An 18,529-nucleotide genomic window follows, 5' to 3' on the forward strand; every position below is an offset into this window, starting at 1 on the left:
CTAGACATGGCATGCCTGTTGCACAACTCGTATGCTGGATTTTTTGGCTTTCGTGTGTGTGTGTGTGTGTGTGTGTGTGTGTGTGTGTGTGTAGGTACACACATTGAGTATAGTAGAGAGAATCAGCTGTTCTCTGTTATTCTCCACAAGCTCCTTTGAGGCAGAGTCTCTCCCTGAACATGGGGCTGTCTTGGCTAGGCTGGAACCCAGTAAGCCCTGGTGATCTTCCTGTCACTATCTACCTCCCTCCCCAATCTAAAGCTGGGGCTTTTGTGGGGATGCTTGGTTTGGGGTGCTACTGGGATCTGAGCACTAGTCTTTATGTTGAGGAGCAAGCACTCTTAACCACTGAGCCATCTCTTTTGCTGCCCTCTTCCAGCTTTCTAGACCCATTCACCTAAAATATAGGCGGGGGAATGAATCCCAATTGGTCCAAAATGTGAATCCAGAATCAGACATATTAGACACAATGTAGAAATCATGTGAGAGCTACTACCCAGCAGTTTTAACCACTGATACCCATTTATTTTAATGAAAAAAAATCTCTGCATTCTATATGGTCCAAAAAGATTGACTATGGCAACAAAGAGCAGTATGTGGACCTCTACTCGCTTAATCTTACTACAACAAAGACAACATAGACTCTATTGCCCGTAGAAGGTGAACTCAAAGAGCACAGGGCCAACATAGATTGCATAAGAAAGCATGTGTGCGCAAGTGTGTGTGGGGTTAAAACCTTTTGTAAGCAACAGCATTAAAATATACTAAGACCCTTACCTTCCCCTAGCTCATTCTGAGCTCCAAAGCCACAGGCTGGCACTAACTTCACTTGACAGAAAAAAAATTTGGTGTGAGCTTCGATGGTTCATTTACAGTTTGTCAAAGAGAAGATAATCTCAGTGGGAGCATTCACGTTCTTCTTAGCCTGACATGCTCACAGGACAAAACTCAATTCCTTTCCAGACGTAATGAACAACTTTTTATTCTCAGCTTGGCAAACGACGGTAGTCACACGGAAGGGAACTTTAAAAACTACCTGGGTTTACTCTATTTTATGCCTGTATATATGAAACAAACGGCGTGGATATGCGTAATGCGCGTGTACATGTGTGGGTAATATATGTGCATACAAGATGGTACCTGTTGGTCTCTTAATAGGTACACCACGATGACATTTGTACTTGTACATATACCAAGGAGGGAGAGGGTCTCCACCATGATCTGTGTCATCATAAGGACTGGGGGTCTAGGGGTGGTACAATTACAGATACTTGCCCATGGGAGAATAGTTCAGCCCTTAGCTTCTGATTCCTTGCTCCCCACCTGGGAGTCAGGACCATGGAGTTTGGTGGCAGTGGGAAGTGGTGGCGGTCCTACTAAGGAGAGAAAACTTCTTTCTCTTGACCTTCCCTCACCCCCAACCCTTGGACCTGCCTGGCTGGTTGGTCAGCATTTAGTGTTTAGTCTGAGCAGGCCCCGGAGATGCAGCTTAGCTGCACAATGAGTGACAGCTCAGTGGACTGACCTTGGCTGGAGAGCTCAGTTGTCTGAGCTTCCATCTCCTCTGTGTAACCATCTCAGAAGCAGGCAGCTCCTGCAATCTTTTACATAAATACTGGGTATATACACAGACAGGTACCCATCCACGCACAGATACAAACCCACTGCACAGCTGCATGGGTGCAGTGCTGTCTAGCAACGTGTGGACGTATCAGAAAAAGTAGTCCCTAAGGTCCAGTGACTTGCATGATCTTTAAACATTCAGGGAAAATCCATAGGGTTCCATTAATCAAAGGAAGAAGAAAGATGCTGTCAAATGATGAGGTACAGACTAAATGAAATTGCAAAGAAAAAGGAGAATGTGGAACAATTGAGGCCTGGTTGTGAAGTTTGAGAGCTGTAAACGGCAATCTTCAGATTTGGATAGATTTTTTCTTTTTCCTGTTGCTATGGCAACTTGGGAGTCAAGCTTCAGACGTGGCATTCTCACAGACCTGAGTAGAGAAGGTACAGAATTAGGTGGGGGAATATCACAACTTACTTCAAAACACTCAACTAAACCAGACCAGTGATTGACAGGCTGCAACATGCACCACACTCCCCTGAACGTTATCTTTTTCTTTGGTGTGGCATTTGAAGACAGGATTATCTTACTGGATACATCTAAGGAAGCTGAACTTGGGGTTATGATTATAGACCAATGGTACGAGACTTCTTGGTATGTGAGGCCCAGCACACCCCTCAATAACATAAAAGTCGGCTTCTGAAAGTGCTGATGGCTTCAGGAATCAAAGTTCTTCACTGAGACTGACAGCAGTTGTTGCTGCAGCTACAACTGAGCCATATTCTGACCAATAGCACGGATGTGCTGGGCTAGGAATACACTGAACAAAGCCCAGAGACCAATCAATGATTATCTCATGTAGATGCACCTCTCTCTCTCTTTCTCCTCTCTGTCTCTCTCTCTCTCCTTTTCAACCTATCTATCTATCTATCTATCTATCTATCTATCTATCTATCTATCTATCTATCTATGTATCTATGTATTTATGTATCTATCTATGTATCTATCTATCACCTATTCATCTATATTTAGTCAATCAGTCATCTATCTATCATCAATCAATCAAGCAGGTAGATCTGTTATCAACTAGACATCTATCTACCTACCTATCATCTATCTATCTATCTAACATCCTATCATCTATCTATTTTTAATCAATTTGTCTGTCTTCAATGAATCAGACAACTGTCTACCATTTATTTCTCTATCATCTATCTATCTATTCACCTATCTATTATCTATCAATCTGCTATCTGATCATATATATTCTGCCACAGAGCAAAGAGCTGTTGGTAGGTTTTGAAACAACAGATTCATTTCTTATTGTTGACAAAACAGGCAGCCATAGTTCCATTAACCTTAAACAACACACATGTACTCCTGGACAGGTCTGGAAGTCACAGACTTGAAATGAGCCTCATAGATTTAATGCCAATGTGTGGGCAGGACTGCATTCCTTCCCAGGGCTTTAGAAAAGAGTCACCTCCTCACCAGCTTGCAATGTAGAGGCCGATGTGTTCTGTGACTCCTTAAAGTTCAAAGCCAGGGATGTAGTGTCTTGTCTCTGCCTCTGTCTCCCTGTTGCTATCATCACATGGCTACTCGCTACTCCTTGGTCCCCATGTAAAGACTGTGGGGTTATATCAGGCTGGCTCTACCAATCCAGGGTATCTCCCCATCTCAAGATATATGACTTAGTTTTACCTGCAAAATGTTTTTTTCTCACTAGCTCTGGGGATCAGGATGATGACATCATTATATGTTCCTACTCATCCATCCACATGTGTGCAGCTCTATAGCCCAAAGGAAGTGAGATATGCAGTGGGCTGTGAAGACCCAACACACAGGCGGTACCTCCCAATGGTGTGTTTAACAGAATAGCAGTTCCTGCTCATGGTCCAATGGTGTGTTTAACAGAATAGCAGTTCCTGCTCATGGTCCAATGGTGTGTTTAACAGAATAGCAGTTCCTGCTCATGGTCCCTACATCATGACATCTGTGAGGGCTCTCTCTAATCATCTAAGCTTTGTCCCCAGGATGCCCAGATCCAGTTTCTTCTGCTAGTTCTCTGCCTGCAAGCATGGTTGTGTCCATGGGACTCCAGTAAGTGCTATACTGATACCAGCCCAGACCCTGGATTTCACCAAGCCTAGGAAACCACCTCATAGTCAGAGATAGTGATGAAGCCCTCTTCCTCTTGGGCGTTTGTTACAGAAAGTCTAGTGCCATTGAGGAGAGAAGGAACCCCCTGGAAGGCTGTTACTAATTTGGGTTTGGTCAACCACTGAAGACAGGACCCTCTGCCCAGCACTCTCCCCTGAGGTGGTTTTTCCCTCTTTACAATGGTCAGGTCTACTGTCAGATGGTTGTAAGTCATAAACAGTTGTAAAGATGTGCAGTAAGGCTATTCTTTACATGTTGCTGTTTTGAGGCAGGGTGTTTCATAGCCCAGACTGGCCTGGAACTTATTATGTAGGCCAAGTGGCCTTCATTCCCTCTGCCTTCTGAGTGTTGGGGGAACAGGTGTGAGCCAGCATGTCCAGCTCAGATTATATACATAGCCTTTTTAGCGTGTGTATGTCTCTCTGTGTGTATATACGTGTGTGTATGTGTGTGTGTGTGTGTGTGTGTGTGTGTGTGTGTGTGTGTATGTGTGTTTGCATGTGTCTGTGGATGCCAGAGGTCAAAGTTAGGTATTGTCCTCAATCACTCTTCACCTCATTTTTTGAGCCAGGGTCTTTCACTGACCTGGATCTTACTGATTGGGCTATAGTGGGTGACCAGCAAGTCCCAGGGATCCAATTGTCCCCACATCCCAGCACTGGGAAAAAGGCACATACCACCATGTTTTGCATGTTATGGGGGTGTCAGGAGTTTGAACTCGGGTCCTCATGCTTGCTTAGTGGGCACTTACGAGCTAAGCCATCTCCCTAGCCCCTCTCCCTTTTAGGTTTTTAAATGGTCAGGTGCCGTGCATCCCGCCAGGTGCTGCCATGCTCTGATATCTCATGCCTGCTCAAGGCCAGCATCAGGCTTCTTTCTCAGCCTTGGCGCTCACGACATTTGGGGCAGGCTGTCTCTTTGCAGTAAGACATCCACCTCATGCTCTGGAGGACATTTAGTTCTGTCCCTGGCCTTTCTCCACTAGATGCCACTAGCAGCATCCTCTTTGTCATGATAATGAAAAATATTTCTAGACATTACCAGCTGTTCCTTAGGGGACAACTTGGTTAAAATAAAAAAAATGGAGGCTGAATAAAATCCATTAAATTAGTCTGTAGCCCTTTGTTTTTAAATGAGAGTCTCCAATCCCTGTTTTAAGTCAATTTAGATGATCATGTAAATGATCCACTTCCCAGGGCTGCTGAGACGATTCCATGAGGTAATCTATATAATTTATGTAAAGTATTTTGCTTGCATGCATGTGGTATAAAGAAATCCCTCAAGGGTCAGCAATCATTGTCCCTAAAGTCAAATGGCTTTAAAGGAGCACAGTGTCTGTGCAAAGCCTGCCTGGGGTCATCTCCTGGCAGAAGACAGCCTTTCTGTGCAGCTTCTGTAATTTAGGATTCTCCCTGTGTCCACAGCACATCCCACATTAGAAGGGAACAAAGTGTAAACACACTCTAGGAAATTCCAGAAAAAGGCAAAGCTATCATTAGGGAAAGCAGCTTAGGTGAAACCTGGATTCCAGGGCAGGATCAATAGCAAAGAGAGGTCTCTTGATTATGGTGTGACTGAGAAGCTGGTATTGTGTGTGTGTGTGTGTGTGTGTGTGTGTGTGTGTGTGTGTGTGCAAACATCACCTTAATAGAGAGTAAATTAAAAAATAACAGCTGTCTTTGACTCATCTTTAAACTTTCTAAAACAAAAATTTTCAAGGAAAAATTGGTGTGTGTGTGTGTCCTCACTGATACCATCAGGGAGCACTTGGTCCCTTAGAGCTGGAGTTCCAGGAGGTTGTGAGTTGCCTGATGTGGGAGCCGGGAACCTAACTCCTCAACCACTGATCCATCTCTCCAGTCTTCTTTAGTCGCCTTGTATACAGGAGTGTGTGTGTGTGGAGACAGGAAACAGCTTCAAGTGTCATCCTCAGATGCTGCCCAGCTTTCTTTTTGAGATAGGGTCTCTCACTGGCTTGGGGCTTGCCATGTAGACTAGACTGACTGACATTTGGGGGAATCCTCCTGTCTCTTCTGCCTAACACTACAGGTGTGTGACAGATGCTGCTCTGGCTTTTTTAAAAATGTGAGTTCTGGGAATTGAACTCATAATCTCATGCTTGTAAGTCAAGCAACTTACCTACTAAGCCATCTTCCCTGCCCCCAGATTTTTTTTACAGTGATAGTGACAGTGACAGAGGTTGTTTTTAAGTGGCCCCTTGCTTCCTCCAAACACAGGACCATTTAATTTCGGAATCTGTAAGATTCTTCACTTAATCTTCAGGCTATGCTCTTACCATTTCTGGTGAATTAAGCCTAAAGTCTGAGCAGGTCCCTTCCTTTAGATCTCTTTGTAGAAATTTATCCATGTCAAACTACAGCTGTGCTTGAACAGCAGCAGCAGCACAGCAGCAAACCAGCAGTTTGTTTCATACGGAGGGCACTCATGCTTCAGTGCCGTCAGTGCGTAACTTAGACGGCAAAATTGACAGTAACGATAATTTCATTTACATTTTTTAACCACTCTCCATGCTATTAGCTTTTTTCCCTTTTAAAAAAGAGGTCAGAGCACGGCATGCAGAGGCATCCCGTCACTTCTCAGTCATCGGAGAAAGTCATCTATACTGTAATAAACACAAATGTCTGGCTTCTACTTCCATAAAGGAGGCAGTCCTATGGCCAATGCTGGCTTCCCCACTGACTCGCCTGGGGGCCTCTCTGAGCATCCGTCTTCTCATCTATGGAGTGGAATAAAATCATCAGGCCAGTGAAGAGCACAGGGGGAAAAAGTGGCGAACATCAGGGCGCTGATACCAGGTCATATGAGCCTGAATATTGTTTGGAGGGAAGAAGACGCAGCTTCGCTTCCCTTGCTGTCTGGCATCAGCCTCTTTTACAACTGCTGAAGGTTTGTGGACAATGCTCAAAGGCAGGCATTGGCAAGCTCTTCCTGTAAAGGGCCAGGCAGTAAATGTTTTCAGCTTTGTGGGCCTTGCAGTCACTGTGGAAAAATTCATCTTTGCCATTGTGATAGCAGGTGACCACAGACAGCATGTGAATAAGGGGATGGGGTTGTGTGCTAACCAAACTTTATTAAAGCACACATAGGTGATAGGCCAGATTTGGCTCCTGTGATGATATAGGTTGAAGTTCATGCTTAAAATTTTAAAAGCACATTTGTTGTGGGTGTTTGCCTGTGTGTTGTGTTTTCATGTGTGTGTGTGTGTGTGTGCATGTGTGTGTGTGTGTGTGTGCGCGTGCGTGCGCGTGCACGCGCATTTGGAGATCAGAGAACAGCTTGTCAGAACTGACTCTCTCATTCCACTACGTGAGCCTGGAGTGTCCAACTCAGCTTGCCAGGCTTGGTGACAAGCACCTTCACCAGCTGAGCCATAAGACATAAAGCAGACCTCACTAGCTGACTTCTCATTTCCCCAAATTCTTTCACATCCCATGGCTGAGCTGACAATCTAATGTCTGTGTTTTTGGGAAATACCCTTACCCCCAAATCTTGACCCATTTAGTGTCTTGAACTCTTGTTATTCTTTTTGTTGTTGCTGTTTTGTTTGTTGAGATAGGGTTTCTCTGTGTAACAGCCATAGCTGTCCTGAAACTCATTCTGTTGACCAGGTTGGTCTTGAACTCACAGAGATCTGCTTGCCTCTGCTTCCCGAGTGCTGGGATTAAAAGTGTGCACCACCACAGCCTGGCCTTTTTTTTTTTTTGGTCTTGAGGATGTTTAAGCCTGTTTTAGCCATGGTTTAATTCTATAAACTTCCTAAATATCTTTTAGCAAGGTTGTTGCCATAAAAACATTCCGTGAGGCTGGCTTATGGTAGCTCACCAACACTGACATGGACTAGAAATTTTATAGCATCATCAGCACAAATACCTTCTCTTATGTATTCTGAAATTCACTCTCCTCCTCCTTCTTACTGAAGAATCAACCCAGAGAGACTGCATATGCCCATAATATTGATGGAACAAAGGGTTGTCAGGAAGTCCAGGAAACACTATGATAAGACAGTCCACACACTACAGTGGCTCTGACTCCCCCTGTGCATTTATTATCTGCCACTCCATGAGCCTTTGATGTGAGTAGCTTTCTGAGCCACACCTCCAGTGCTAGAGTTTCCAATGGAGCAGAGTCAGGGTGTGTGGAGAGACACATTAAAAGTTCCCTTGATGTTCTGCATGCAGCTGGTGTGAGATCCACCTGCATCTCTACAGCTCATATGACACATGACCTGATGGCTAACGGTGTCTATTAGCAAATCAGCCACACGTACACAGGTGTCAGGGGTGTCTGCTCATAGAGGAGACTTTCCAGATCCCCAGAATCAGGACTAAGATTCTGTCAGCAAAGCAAGGGACTATCAGGTGCGTAACCTCACTATTCACTCATGGTAGCTGACCTGCTCCCCCCCCCCGTCCTTGCTTTCTGGTGTTCCATCGCATGTAAAGCCGGATACATTCTTACAGCCTTTTCTAACTAATCCATCTCCAGTGCCACCCTCAGTCCTCCATCCTCTACTGACTGACAGGGAAGATTTCGGAGAGCATCCATCGCTTCCTCAGACTCTCATATAGGCATGGGGTTAGGAAGACAATGAGGTCACCATGGCAGCAAGCGAAGGCCGAAGGACCTAAGCTGAGGGAGGGGCAGTAATAGGACTGGAGGACTCAGAAGGAGCCTTGAGGCTTGTGGGATGGTGGGGGTGGTGATGGCACAGTCACCAGAGGTTGGTGGGAGGAGGGTGATGGCACGTTCTCTTTGGAAGATGCAGGGTACAGATAGCCAGTGACACACTGCCAGAATTTCCCCCTTAGCTCTACTCACAGAGCTCTGGTCCCACACAGAACTTCACACACTGCCAATGTCAGATTTGAAATGTGTGACTCCTATTGACCTACCCACCCTCCCACCAAGATGTAACATGCTGTGTTCCCTCTATCATATTTATCCCATGATTACACCAATGATTTCTCAAAATTTAAATGCCAAGGCCCCAGAGCCTTTTGGGCAGCAGAAGCTGAGGTGAACAACTGCCAAGGTCGGAGCTGGACTAACATTCCACACATAGGAGAGCCTGGCAACACACCCTCTTCATTCTCTCATTCATATTACTCAGGCTAGTAGTTCCTCTGCTCAAAGTGGCGTGCTATTGTTCCAGAGTTACTACCAGTCACTGAAAGGAGGCATGGGTTATAGATACTGTGTCCTTTCTTTTCTTTTCCTTCTCTCTCTCTCTCTCTCTCTCTCTCTCTCTCTCTCTCTCTCTCTCTCTCTCTTTCTTAAATTCAGAGAGATCCACTTGCCTCTGTCTTCTGAGTGCTGAGATTAAAGGCCAGACACCATCATTAAATCCATTAAATGCAGGGAGCCAGACTGATTGACAGCTTTTTCAGAGGCCTTGGTGACTGGCAAAGGTAACACCAGTTCTGTGTCCTTGTCCTTGCTTAGGGGCAGATTTGGTAAGTTCCAGTCTGGGTCTGGGTCTGGGGCCAGGGCCTCAAAGGAGTTAAGGTTTCCAGTCTTGGGAACTCGACTTTCTCTTTTCAAGGGATGTAGTTATCATTCCTAAGGCTGCTGTGTCTGAGGTATTCTGGTGTTCTCTTTGTCAACATTGTCTGACATAGCTCTCTGCTGACCTTGACTTTCTCCCCCTATAAATGGTATATAAGATGTTGTACTTGATAAATTTGCTTGGTGTAACAATCTGCTGCTCCCAGCCTTGTCTTCTTTATTTCTCATCCTTCAGCACTTCACTATTCAGGACCCTATTCCTGTGGATTTGGGTCAAGTGAAGGATTAAACAATATCATACTTAGCCAAATGCATATTTTCCTTTAGCCCAGCTTCCATCTATGTCTGCTGGCAACTTTTATTTATTTTATGTGCATAGGTATCTTGCCTGTATGTATGCCTGAGTGAGGGTGTCACATCTCCTGGAACTGGAGTTATACATAGTTCCGAGCTGCCATATGGGTGCTGGGAATTGAATCTGGCATCTCTAGAGGAGCAGCTGGTTCTCTTAACTGCTGAGCCATCTCTCCAGCTCCACCACTGGCAACTTTTAGAAGTGTGTTGTGTGTGAGTTACCTTTCTCCTCACTGGGAACAAATACCACCCAGAAACAACTTAAGGAAGGAGGGAGGGGCTTATTGTGGCTCACAATTCAGGGCACATAGTCAATCAGGAAAGGTCTGATGACACATGGCTCAGACTGAGGCAACAGAGCCATGAGACACTGTCACAAGGGGTTAACCAGAAAGCAGAGGGCTCTTGCTGGAAGCAAGGACAGGATACAACCCCCAAGGTCACCTCCCACCCCTCTCCAGCAACCCATTCCTTTCAGATAGGTCCTACCACCTAAAGGTTCCTCAACTTCCCCAAACAATGCCAATTGCTGGGAACCAAGTGCTCGACCACATGAGCCTGTGCAGGATATTTCACATCCAAAACAGAACAGGAAAAACTGTGTCCTGTGGAAGGCCAGTTGGCCAATTTTGGTGTATTTTTATTAGTTCCAGACAAGTGGCATCTATGGAAAGTTTTGCTTGTTGGCAGGTTTGCCAAATAGCAACTCCTCTTTAAACATCTCCTTCGGCTGTCAGAGGGCCACTCAGATGCCTCCAGACATTTGCTGGAACACTTTTATATGTGAGTTTTAACCATACAGACATCAACTAAAGATCTGGGGACAGACTTCCTTGGGAAGACATACGGAAGAGACAAGAGGTGTGTGGTGATGTTCATGGGCACACATAAGCATGCTGGAGTCACGTGGACTCACCTGATAAGCTGAGGAGAGAGAAGAGCAGCAGCAAGCTGAGGCTGAGGTGCAGGGTCTCCGCCGCGTTGCAGTCCACTTTGGAGTTCTTGCAAGAGCACACCTGCACCCTGAGGTCTGTGATGTTTGCCATGGGTGGCTTCCCTGAATCTGTCACCATGATGGGCAGGTTGTAGTTTGCTTTGTTCAGATTCTGAAGCAGGCTCACAAGGGCATGGGTGTCTGGAAGACAAGAAGTCCTTGTGAGTGAGGAAAAGTCCTCTGTTAGAGGCAGAGTGAGATTCTGGGGCCTTGGTGTGCACACAGTTATAGGTGTGTTCAACTAACATCAAGTGATACACACTCAGTTTCTCGGTGTCAGTAGCCACATTTCACGGACACAGTAGCAACAGGCTGCATGGGATGCATGACTCGGAGACAATGTCTTCATCATGACAGTTCTGTGGTTTGGTGCTATAACAACAAACTCTGTCTAGACTTTCTTAAATAGAAATGTCTATGCTCAATTGTACAATACAGCCTCACTCCCTCACCGCCCTATTCCATCACTGGTGAAAGGTGAACTCTGAAGGCATTTACAGCAGCATAAGTTCATCAATAAAGACAAGACAAACTCAGTTGTTGCTGGGGAGGGACGTGGGTGAGACAACCAGGAATTAAGGGTGTTTCATAGTTAGTAAGGCTGGTGATCAATGTTGGGTTACACTTCCAACTCTACCCACCCAGGTGGAAAGGCAGGGAGAAAGAGAGATTGCTTGTGACCGTCATCTTGAGAGAGGGGCACATGGCAGTAGTATCAAAGTCAACGATCAAAGCCAAGGTCAGCATGGTTGAGTCAAGAAGGAGGAGGTCCACAGGAAGCAATGGAGTACTGGCAGCTTTACAAGCTTCCTAAGATCTATGGTGCTCTCTTCGTTAGCCCCTAATGAAAGGAGATAGGCTGGCAACCATGCAAAGGGCTGCTGAGTGTCAGTGGGAACACAGCTTCCAACTCAATGAGACAGTGGGGCCAGGAGAGGCCTGGGAAACAGGGAGCCCCAGCTTGCTAAGGCTGAGACTGGGTTTCTGGGCCATGCTCAGCACAGGTCAGTTGCAAAGAAAGAATGCATGGGAGTTACCTGTTGTGACGAATACCTGTAATCCCCAGAGAGGCTGAGGCAGCAGGAAGGCTAACTTGGGCTACATGGCAGGAACATTTCCTCAAGCTCTCTTAAGACTTATTTTGTTTTTATTTATGTGTATGTGTGCAGGTGCTCTCAGAGTTCAGAGAGGGGATCAGATCCCTTGAAGCTGGAGTTATAGGTAGTTGTGAGCCACTTGACATGGGTGCTGGGAATGGAACTGGAGTCCTCTGCAAGAGCAGGAAGTGCTTTTATTCACTAAGTCACTTATCTAGTCCTGTGAGTGTCATCTGTCTATCTATCCATCTACTCCTGTGCTGTTTAAAGGAAAAAAAAAGAAGAGGAAGGACAAAGAACTGGCCTCTAACTAGAGACTCTAGTAAAAATGTAGGGAGCATCGAATGGTCCAGGGAATGCTGGGACCACAGCAGTCACTAGAGTGAGGGCACACTAAGGTGAAGACGAGAGAAAGGAAGGAAACTGAAGGCAGAACAGCCATGCTTGTGCTGGTAAGAAACTGACATTTAGTATCTACAGATGGTTTTCTCACCCGGTCAAAAAACTCAGCATTACCCACATGCACACACACACGTACACGCACGCACACACGCAGGCATGCATGCATGCACGCACACAGGCACCAGAAACCCCATGGGCACCTCTGTGTGGGAGAGGGAGCATCTTGGAGGAGGGAGAACAGATGTTTGAAGACAGAAGAACCAAGGTTGGCTGTTTGTAGTCGCTGACTTACTGTTGATTTTGGAGATCTTCCAGACTTTATCAGGGACACTCTGTTTATGAATCTCGAACTTGAAGGGGTCTGTATTAGGGTGAAGGTCCTTGTCAGAAGCTCCCAAAATGACCACACTGAGGTTTTTGGCGTCATCACAAACTTCAGCCACCGTTGGGTAAATGAACGGGGCATTGTCGTTTACATCTTCCAGGGTTATCAGCAGAGTCCCAGTGCCTGTCGCAGGAGGGTTGCCTGTGGGAAAAGTCAGCATTAGTGAGCCAATGGTGTAGCAGGAGGCTGGCCAGCCAGGATGCTTTCTGTCATTCTGCAGTCATTAATTAGTAACAGCTACAACTGGGTTGACAGTAAAAGATGACAGTTTTGCCGGGACTATCCTTGAACCTTTGATCCTCCTGCCTCAGCTTCCTGAGTGCGGGAATCACAGGCATGCATGACTAGCTGCACATGAGAGGCAAGTGCCCTACAACCGAGTACATCTCCACTCAGCCCTTGGCTATTGGAGACAGTGTCTTGCTCTGTAGCTCAGTCTGGCCTCCTAGTGACAATCTTTCTGAGTACTGGGATTATAGACATGGGCCACCAAACTTGGTTTCTAATGGTCACTTAGAAAAGTTAGAGCCAATTTGCAAACCACAAATTGTAAGCATGTACATTTATTTCCTCTATTCCCATAAGGATCAGATGCACTTCTTTAATACTGATGGTCTCCAAATGATGGTGGTTTGACAATTATTTAAAATAATTTTTATTACACTGTGTGTATTTGCGTGTCTGTATGCATGTGTATGTACTTGTGCAGGTCAGAGGACAACTTTGGGGGGCCAGTTCTTTCCTTCTACCTTGTGGGTCCCAGGCATTGAACTCAGGTCATTAGACTTGGCAGAACGTGCCTTTTACTTCTCAGCCATCTCCTCTCTGTCTACCACCAGAGGTTTTAAAAGGGAGTTATGAGGCTGGTTAAGAGCACTGACTGCTTTTCCAGAAGACGCAGGTTCTATTCCCAGCAGCCATATGGTGACTCATAACCTGTAACGCCATTTCCAAGTGATCCATCACCCTTTTCTGCCCTCCTTGGACACTGCATGCACACGAGGTACAGAGATATACGCAGGCAAAGCAACCATACACAAAGATAATAAAAAAAATGGGGGTCGTGGAGCAACCTGACCCAACTCATTATTAGAAAACACAGCCGTATGGATAGGAGATGCTGGGTGCTTGTCTGCGGGGAGTCTCCACTGGATTAAGATGTGCTTGACATAGGCAGTTTGCACAGGGGAAATACCTTGTCTTAGTGAATAGGGCTCAAGCGAGGGCATCAGAGGAAGAGAAAAGCTACTAACAGACCACATGTCCAACTTTTATTATGCTAATGGTCCCTCAAACTCAGTACACTGCAGAGAGTCAGGGCTCAGGGGAAATGCTGGAGCTGTTAGAAGCCTTTCTGGAAAATTAGAATGCTAGAGGGCGGATAGTAAAGATCCTGAAGCTTATAGACAGATGGTGACTTTGGAGAAAACATAGGGGAGATGAACTGCAAAAGAAGAAAATGATCTGGACAGGAAGATCAAAGTTTTTATTGCTATGATAAAACACCATGACCAGAATCAACTTGGGAAGGAAAGGGTTATTTCATCTTACAGTTATAGTCCATCACTGAGGGAAGTCAGGATCCTGGATGCAGGAGTTGATCCAGAGGCCATGGAGGGAAGCTGTTTACTGGCTTGTTCCTATGATTTGCTCAGTCTGCTTTCTGACAGCACCCAGGACCATGTGCCCAGGGACAGCACCACCCACAATGGGCTGATCCCTTCCACATCAATCATCAATAAAAAAATGCACCCCAGGCTCACCCCCAGGCCAGTTTGGTGGGGGCATTTTCTCAGTAGAGAGTCCCTCCTCCGCTCAGATGACTCTAGCTTGTGTCTAACTGACATAAAATGAGTCTGCAATGGGGAGTCTGAGTCTTGCCTCCCATCCATAAGAAAAAGAAACCAAAATCAAAACGAAACCCAAACTGAAAAATAAATAAGGAAAAAGCAATGGGATTTTGCAAGGAGAATGTTCCAGGCATGTCCTGCTTTGTTTTGTCTCTTTTTTCATTAGTGGGGGTAAAATCAGCTTGAAGGGAGACGAAGAGGGAGTTGTGAGCAACGAGAACTGAGAGCCCTTCCTGGACCACTGGGAACTGAAATGTATTAACACCCAAAGATGGATGTAGAATGAACATTCAAACAAATACGAATGGAAGAGGAGCACGTGTGATTAATCATCAGGGAGGGCTCTTCCTAACAGGCCACAGTGCTAACTTTTGTTAGAACAACAACTCCAAAGAAATGCATAATTACTCCACAGCCAGTTTTTCACTGTCAGCTCCAGCCATTTGGCTAAATTTCTGTGTTGAAAAAATTATTTTTCTCTTTTTATTGAACTAATTGAATACCTCAGAAGAATCCATTATATATATATTTTCCCCCCGCTCTGAATATATTATGAAGTAAAGTCGTTTGGGTAGAATGGATGAGAAGACATTGTGGGTGTTTGAAATATGGCCAGAAGAATTGGCCTCTTGTGAACTTAATTACAGGACTGCCTTCAATTTCCCATGTGTTATTGCCCAGCCAGCTGGCGATGTCTTTTTCTCAGTAGAAGGAGTTTGTTTCTTGGGTGAGAAAAAAATACTGAGTGAGACAAAACCCTTTTAGTAAGCTCTGTCCTGCTCTCCTAGTTCAAGTGATTTTAAACTCACTGTGTTTTATTTATTAGTGTGTGTGTGTGTGTGTGTGTGTGTGTGTGTGTGTGTGTGTGTGATGTGGAGGTCAGAGGACAGCTTTTGAGAGCGGTTTCAGGGGACTGAAGTCGGTGGTCAGGCTTGCATGGCAAAGGTAAAGTGCCTTTACCTGTTCACCTTGCCACTGGTTGCCTAGTTCTTTCTGGGAAGGAGAGACGTTACATGTAAAGTTCAGAGACACTCAAGTGCAATGCTTTCCCCAAGGCTGTTTGGCTCCAGGAATAACTGGAAGTCCTGGGGCTTCTGGGTATTTTCTAGATGTTTAACCCTTGTAATTTCTTCTGTTTCTCATCAGCAACCTCCACTGCCCGTGGGGCAACTCTATGACAAATCTAAGAACTCAAGCTTGGTTAGGGCAGTGCCTCTTTTTCATGGACCTTCCATTTCAATAAATAAAAAGCCTCAGTTTGAGGAATCCACCCAGAATATATGTATGGCAGACTAGCAACATTTCGGTTACCCAGGATAGGTGTATGGCAGACCAGCAACGACCCTGGAATCCTGAATACATGTATAGTAGACCAGAAAGAAGCTAACCAATCAGAATAAACATGTGTAGCTCTCGTGGAGGAAGCCCATCTGAGGAAGTTCCAGCCCTGAGTGTGGTGTGGGGCTCTGGCTGGGTATGTAGGGGCTTCAGGATTGATCGTGTGGAGAACTGGAAGGATCTCTGAGATATGAGCCATTCTGGTCCTCACTGTGGTGGTAGGGAACCCAGTGAAGGTCACTGACCCTCATCCAGAAGCACATGGCTGCTTTCACACTGAGCAGTGTGGACACAGTGAGGGCGCCACAGAGGCTTCAAGTGCTGAGCAGAGAGTTCAGCATGGGCTCCCGTACGTGGACCTGTTGAGGCTATGTCTCATATGTGCACAGTGTCTTCTCTTTGATAAGCTGTTGTCCTTTATGTTTAAATTTGGTTAATTAAGCAACTAATTAATCAAATAGTGTTTTGTTCTTTTGAGAAGATTTTACTTTGTATTCCAAGTTGTCATGGAACTTACTACACAGCTCAAGCTGGCCTTGAACTTGTGGTCCTCCCGCCTCAACCTCTGAGTCCTGAAATTACAGGCATGCAGCACTATGCTTGACTTTATCCTTTACTTCCTATGTCAGAACATTTATTATGTAGTTTGATTTTTTACAGGATCTCATTCCCACTAGGAAATCAAATAAAATCTGTAAACTATGATTTGGGCTGTATCTCCCAGGAGCTGGGATTGCAGGAATCTGTCACCATGCCCAGCAAGTTCTTTGTGATTGGCAAATGCCTCACCACTGAGAGACATCTCCAGCTCTTAAAAAAAACCTCATGTATCTTTGTTTTATTCATAATTTTAGCAAAACAGGATTTTGTTCACTACTCAAATGCCAGGATTTTTTTTAATTTGGTAAGTTCTATTACTCATGAACAGGTCTAAGCTTTATACCTCACAGATGAAACACACAGCTGAAAACATAGCATGATCCTAATTTAAAAATGTATCTATGGCCGGAGAAAGATCAGAAGGGAATACATTAGAACCCAATTGGCAATTATCTCCTCAGGTAATGAACATTAAGATAATACCTTTCTTTACAATAACTGTGAGGGCTATAACAGCCAGAAAGGAAACGCTAGATCCAAAAGTGACACAGGAATTAAGGATAGTTTTTCCAATCCTGCACGACTCCCCTTTCTCTCAGCCTTCACTTATTTTTACAGCAAATTGATTTTCTAGTAAATTTACAGTCATGTAACCAGCACCCCATTCCGAGCCTAGAGATTTTCATTTTCCCCAAGAAGAGACTCTCGGCACTAACTTTCTATTACCCACTGATGGCCCTGAGCAATTGCTAGCGTACTTTCAATTGTTATGGACTATTCCAGACATTTCATATAAACAGAATTTGCAGTGTGCAATCTTAAAATTTTATTTTATGTGTATTTTTTGAACCTACATATATGTCTCTTAACCACATGTGTGCAGTGTCTGTGGAAGCCAGAAGAGGGTGTTAGACCCATTGAACTAGAGTTCCAGAGTATTGTGAGCTGCCATGTGGGTACCGGGAACTTAAACCAATTCCTCTGCAAGAGCAGCTGCTGCTCTTAACTACCAAGCATCTCTCTACCCCAAGTGTGTGACCTTTTCAGGTCTTTTGCTGAATGTGCTTCTGAGGCTTACCTATATCTCAGCACTTTGTCCTTTTTGATGGCTGTATCATACCCCACTATATGCATTGACCATGTGTTGTCCATGTGTTCACTGCTAATGGACATTTTTCGTTTTTGTCTGTTACAAACAATCCTACTCTCAACATCTGCATGCAAGGGACCAGATTTACACATGAGGGCAGTATCCTAAGTGTATTAGACCCCAAATGCATCTCAGATGAATAGGGCCCCTTGGGTAGTTGGGTGGACTGGTTTCATATACACAGAACAAAACCAGTTATGGAAGGCAAAATTGTAATCCCAGCACTCAGGAGGTAGAGGCAGGAGGAATAGAAGTTCAAGGTCATCCTCAGCTACATAGCAAATTCAAGGCCAGACTGGGCTACATGTAGCCCAACTCACATGCATGCATGCACACAGACACACATACATGCACACACAAGTGTATATATCTCTCACATATACTTCAAAATGTCAGGATCATAGAAAAAACGCCCAGAAGCTAGCTCCAAGAAGTGTTGGGAAGTCAGAAGTTGTCCTAGTCATTGGTCTCACTTCTGTCTAGAACCATGATGGAGGCATTCAGCATAGGCTATTCCTTGGGAGTCATGAGTTAAATGGTTTTACATGGGGTACAGTGTACAAGGTAGGGCTGTTTATGTGGGAAATATGGGATGCAACCTGCAAGGGTGTAGTGGTGAGGCTGTCAGAGCTCACATGACATCATCGGCGCTGACAAAAGCAACTCAGTGGAGAAAAGGCCTATTTTATTTCACAGACCCATGTCCCAGTCCATCACTGTAGGGAGGTCAAGGCAGCCGGAACTTGAAGTGTCTGGTCACATCACATCCATAGTCAAGAGCATACATTCATGTGTTCTCTCTGCTCTTACACAGGCCAGAACCTAAACCCAGGTACTTGTGCCACACACAATAGATGGGTCTTTCTATGTTAATTTACATAATCAAGACAAGCCCCCACAGACATGCCGACAGGCTATCCTAATGGAGGCAATTCCTTTGAGACCCTCTTTCTGGTGCTCTCAGATTGTGTCAAATTGACAGCCACCTGAAGTCAACCACCACAGCTGTGGTGGGATTAGAAGCACACATCACCACGCCTGGCTTTTTGACGTGGGTGCTGGGGATCGAAACCACGCCCATTGTGCTTGTGTTGCAAGGACTCTAC

General features: G+C 45.2%; 1 protein-coding gene across 1 annotated transcript in view; it reads right to left on the reverse strand.

The window, feature by feature from the left end:
• Positions 1 to 503: 503 nt before the first annotated feature.
• Cdh13 (cadherin 13) overlaps positions 504 to 18,529 on the reverse strand; it is a 973,690-nt gene continuing 955,664 nt past the window's right edge. Inside the window, exons 12-14 of the mRNA XM_005073074.4 lie at positions 12,393 to 12,626; positions 10,524 to 10,742; positions 504 to 1,994 (exon numbers count right to left, since the gene is read on the reverse strand). Coding sequence (XP_005073131.1) covers positions 1,987 to 1,994; positions 10,524 to 10,742; positions 12,393 to 12,626 — 461 coding nt within the window. The 3' untranslated portion in view covers positions 504 to 1,986. The remainder of the gene's footprint in view (positions 1,995 to 10,523; positions 10,743 to 12,392; positions 12,627 to 18,529) is intronic.

The sequence above is a fragment of the Mesocricetus auratus genome, unplaced genomic scaffold (assembly GCF_017639785.1).
Source record: "Mesocricetus auratus isolate SY011 unplaced genomic scaffold, BCM_Maur_2.0 Super-Scaffold_6723, whole genome shotgun sequence".
NCBI lineage: Eukaryota > Metazoa > Chordata > Mammalia > Rodentia > Cricetidae > Mesocricetus > Mesocricetus auratus.